This window comes from Octodon degus, unplaced genomic scaffold, assembly GCF_000260255.1.
Source record: "Octodon degus isolate 3935 unplaced genomic scaffold, OctDeg1.0 scaffold00076, whole genome shotgun sequence".
Lineage (NCBI taxonomy): Eukaryota > Metazoa > Chordata > Mammalia > Rodentia > Octodontidae > Octodon > Octodon degus.
This window is the reverse complement of record NW_004524652.1, coordinates 7,109,341-7,114,351: the sequence shown is the minus strand read 5'-3', so window position 1 is coordinate 7,114,351 and position 5,011 is coordinate 7,109,341. Positions and strand designations below refer to the sequence as shown.

The following is a 5,011-nucleotide window of genomic DNA, read 5'->3' as shown; positions in this document are numbered from 1 at the left end:
CTGGCATGTGGTGCTGGGGGATTGAACTGCGGTCCCTCTTCTTTGCCAAGCTTGTTCCAAGTAGGTGCTTTAGACCACTGAGCCATCTCACCAGCCCCTCTCTATTTTCTTGTTGTGAGCATTCACTGCTATAAATTTCCCTCTTCGCGCTGCTTTCATTGTGTCCCATAAATCCCAGTATGTTGTATTGTCATTGTCATTTAATTGTAGAAACTGTCTAATTTCTTCTCTAATCTCATCTCTGATCCATTGGTTGCTCAGGAGGGTGCTGTTTAATTTCCATGTGTTTATGAAGTTCTCTTTTGTTGTTGTTGTGGCCGGCTTAGCCCATCCTGGGGGCAGGGCTGACGTGGAATGTAGCGCCAGGGATCGAACTGTGGTCCCTGTGGTTGCCTAAGCTTGCCTAAGCAGGCACTTTAGTCTGCTGAGCTATCGCGCCAGCCCATTTTATCAAATTCTTGTGGTTTCTTCTGCCATTGATTTCCACTTTCATTGCGCTATGGTCTGGTAACATGTGTGAGATAATTTCTATTCTTTTGCATTTTCTAGAGCATGTTCTATGAAGTGTTTGGGGTCTATTTTGGAGACCATCCTGTGTGGAGCTGAGAAGAATGTGTATTCTGGTGCGGTGGGGTGCGACACCCTATAGACGTCTACTAAGTCCATCTGTTCAAAAATTTAGTTCTAGTATTTCACTGTTGATATTTTGTCTAGTTGATCTGTTTTTGGGGGACAGTGTGGTATTGAGTTCCCCCAGTATAATTGTTTTAGCACTTACTTGATTTTTCATGCCCATTAATATTCGTTTGATATAGGTGAGTGCACTGGGGTTTGTTTCCTATTTATTTGTGATTGTTATCTCTTCCTCTTGGATTGCTTCCTTTAGAAAGATATAGTGACCTTTATCTCTCTTCACCAGTATTAGCTTGGAATTCACTTTGTCTGTAAATAGAATAGGTACCTGCACTTTTTTCTGGGTTCCTGTTGCTTGGAGTATTCTTTTCCATCCTTTGATTTTTCAGCCTATGAATTTCTTTTCTTTTCTTTTCTTTTTTCTTTCTTTTCTTTTCTTTTTTCTTTTTTGGCAGAATCAGGGATTGAACTCATGCCGTTGCACTTGCCAGGGAAGTGCTTATTCTACTGAGCTATCTGCCTGGCCTGTGAATTTCTTTTTAATTTTTTTTTTTTTTAATTTAGTACAGGGTCTACAGGGTCTTACTACGTAGATCAGACTCATAGTGATCCTCCTGCTTTCAGCCTCCCAAGTACTGGGATTACAGGCAAGCACCACCATGTCCAGGTTCAATCACTGTCTCAGAGTGCCCTGGGGGCGGGGCCGGCACAGCACGCTGGGGATTGAACCCAGGCCACTGTGCTCTGCCTAAGCAGGTACTTTAAATGTGTTTCTTGTTTGCAGCATATTGTTGGATCTTGCTTCTTGATCCAGTCTGCCAGTCTATGTCTTTTGATCGGTAAATTGAGATCACTAACACTGATGGTTACAGCTGATATGTACTGACTCATCCTTGTCAGATTATTTCCTATTGTTAGCTACTCCTATATTTTTCCCCTCCCTCTATTTGATTTTTTTTTTAGAGCAATTTGCTGAGATTCTCACTTTGTCCCTTGCTTTCTTATGCACATTGATAACAGTTATTACCAGGTCCGTGTCTGGTAACTCCAGCCTCAGACCCCTGTGGGCCTCTTGCTGTTGGGTGCTGTTCTCCCAGTGGTACTGGGTTATGTGCATGTGTTGCATGGGCCTGACTATTTTCCATCCAGTACTTGATTTTTTTTTGTTTGTTTGCTTGGGAGTTTTGTGTATTTGTTTTTAAAGGTAGGGTCTCATGACGTAGTTCAGGCTGGCCTTGAACTCTGTGTATCCCTGGCTGGCCTGGAATTGGCAGTGATCCTCTGCCTCAGCTTCCCAAGTATGTGCTACCATGCCAGACTTGATGCTGAGTTTTAAAAGGTATAGACATCATTTGATGTTTGGGATGATAACTTCCTCACACAGAGAAAGGAAAGCAAATCAAAACAAAACTTGCCTTTTGCTTGTGACAAGGACTCGGCGGAGTTGTCCCTGTGCAGGCTGACTTGTCTGCAGTCTCTGTGAAGTTCGTGCGCTTTGAGGGCTCTCCCCCCAGCTCCTAGGCTGTTGGGGTGTGAACCCTAACGCTGACCTTGGTAGCTACTTCCCCGCAGCAGTGAGGAAGCGAGGGGCATGCAGATGGGACAGGAGCGTCTTCTCCCTGGGCCCCAGCCCCACCCCTGCAGCCTGCCCTCGGGGTCAAGGGCACCACCTGCACACATGCGTGGCTCCTTCGGATGGCGCTGTTGTTTTTGCTGTTCAGTTCCTACAGCTCGCATTGGTCTTTCCCATCTTGGCAGGAACTGGGGTCCCCTTCCCAGGCTGGGGTGTGGCTCAGTGGTGGAGCTCTTGCCTGGCACACACGATGATGGGGTTCAATTTCTACCATCAGAAGACGAGGAAAAGCAGGATCCTTCACCAGCGTCCCGGTTTCTTCCCAGGTTATCCTGTGGCCCTGTCAGCTTTAGCCCCATGTGGGCAGTGGTTGGTAAGGGACACAGACCGGAGGTCCCTGGAGAGGGACAAGGTGTAGTTCAGTGGCGGAGCATGCAGGGTGAATATTGATTCACTGTTTCTTGCTCCATGTTCTAGATAATGAATTATAATAAGTAAGGCATGAAAATAAACACATTGTATACTACATACTTTTTTTTTTGGCGGAACTGGGGATTGAACTCAGGCCCTTGCGCTTGCCAGGCAAGCACTTATTCTACTGAGCTATCTTCCCCAGACTCCCATTACTTACTTTTCTTTCTTTCTTTCTTTCTTTTTTTTTTTTTGTATTTTAGGGAAGGGTCTACAGGGTATTCAGGGTCTTATTACTAGATTGGACTCATAGTGATCCACCTGTTTACAGCCTCCCAAGAGCTGGGATTACAGGTGCATGCCACCGTGCCCAGTATCAATTGCTGTCTCAGCATGCCCTGGGGACGGGGCTGGCATGGCAGGCCCAGGGATCAAACCCCTAGGCCCTGAGCCTGCTTGCAGACACTTTAATCCGCTGAGCTATTTGGCCGGCCCTATTGTATACCACTTACTGTGACAGCCAGTGTTGAAATATTTTTATTGCTTACCAAATGCCATGTCTTTATTTTATTTTTCATTTTATTTTTGAGACAGGGTCTTGCTGTAGATTTCTGATTGGCCTTGAACTCACTGTGCAGCCCAGGCTGCCCTCAGACTCTCAGCAGCCCTCTTGCCTCAGCCTCCCCAGTGCTGGGATTACACGCAGGCATACCTACACCCAGCAGCGTGCTTTCTCTTGCATTCATTCATATCCCTACTGAGTTGATTGTTTCTCGCAGTTCTAGGGATGGAACCCAGGGCCTTTGCATTGAGCTACACCCCTCAATCCTGTTTTCTTTTCTTTTCTTTTTTTTTTTTTACAGAATGCTCTCACTAAGCTGCCCAGACTGGGCTCAAACTTGTGGTCGTCCTGCCAAACCTCCCAGAGTACTAAGCTTATAGCATGCACCACCATGCCTAGCCAGTTATTTATTTTATTTTTTAAAAAGGGTAGAATTAATATTTTGTTGTTATTTATAATCAGATGGCAGCTGGGTATATAGTTTCCATACTTATTTTTTTGTAAATTAAAAAAAAAATTAAGTTTTGTGTGTGTGTGTGTATTTTAGGGACAGGGCTACGGGGTGTTTAGGGTTTCACCACTAGATGGGACGCATAGTGATCCGCCTGTTTGCAGCCTCCCAACAGCTGGATTACAGGCACGCTGCGGGTCTCAGCGCGCCCTGGGGGCGGGCCGGTGCGGCAGTTAGACTAACTCACTTACGGTCGCTTCAAGCTTCTCCTTCTTAGCCCCAGAAAACTCACTCACCTTCTCACCCTTTTTAAAAACCTGGAGGGTTGGCAGCACTTGACGTCTCAATGTGCAGCAGCGTCCTGACAGTCAGCTCCAGCTACTTCAAGGAACAATGCGCTGGAATATTTTTTCACACAGGGAATGAAAGAAGGGCTTGAGCATTTTGCAAGGCCACCCGCGTGCGAGACGCCAGCTACTGCGAGCTCGCCTCCTGCAGCAGCCAGCGCTTCCTCAAAGGCCTCTTCGCTTTCCATCTGCTGGCTGCTGGGGGCCGAAGCCTGGCCAGTTATCTAATTAAAATTACTATTTAATTTTAACTTGTTGCGTAACCACTGGGAAACACATTTATCATGTAACATTTTCATTCCTTATATTTTAGACCTATCTTATTTTTAATCCAGCAAATAATAAGGAATTGGTGAGCAACAGTAAAACAGAGACAATATACTATTGGTGGGTAAGTACAAATATTCGATTCATCTAAATACGGGTACAAGTTCAGGTTTATTTTTTTTGTTTTTTCAGGTTTATTCTTTGAGTACATGTGTTTTGCTAATGTAACAATATGCTGTCTAGTTAGGGAGCCGTGAATATATATTGCATATTTTGATTTAATTATGGTGTTTATTTCAGTTCTACTGGAAATTAGGATATTCAATTGGAAGCACGTAGTGAAGTTTTATTTAATTTTTTGAAGTAATAAGGCAAGTGTTTATTTCAGTATATTTAACAGATAGTAACGGTAGGGCTTCCTGCAACCTTGGACTGTATTCTCTTTGGGGAAAGAATTAGCCAACAAATCAGCACTAATACACAGTCTCAGGGCAAAGGGATGAAATTAGAGGAACTTTCGAAGTTAAATGCAGAATTAGCACAGGCCACGGATGTTCCCGGGTAAAGCCAGAGGAGCTGGAACAGCGACGCAAACAAACCCTCCCCATAGCAGCACTGGTGCGGATCACAGGCCAGCACCAGAGGGAGGTGACAGACGTGGTCCCTCCCTGTCCTGGACAGAACTGAAGGAGCTCTTGATCCCTGATAGTGCAGGGACGAGAGAACCAGACACTATGCTGGGTGGGGGTGGGGTGGGGGTGGAGGTG

General features: G+C 45.3%; 1 protein-coding gene across 1 annotated transcript in view; it reads left to right on the top strand.

Annotated features, from left to right (window-relative positions):
- Wdr66 (WD repeat domain 66) overlaps positions 1 to 5,011 on the top strand; it is a 55,540-nt gene that overhangs the window by 28,187 nt on the left and 22,342 nt on the right. The window contains exon 7 of the mRNA XM_023720672.1: positions 4,291 to 4,368. Coding sequence (XP_023576440.1) covers positions 4,291 to 4,368 — 78 coding nt within the window. The remainder of the gene's footprint in view (positions 1 to 4,290; positions 4,369 to 5,011) is intronic.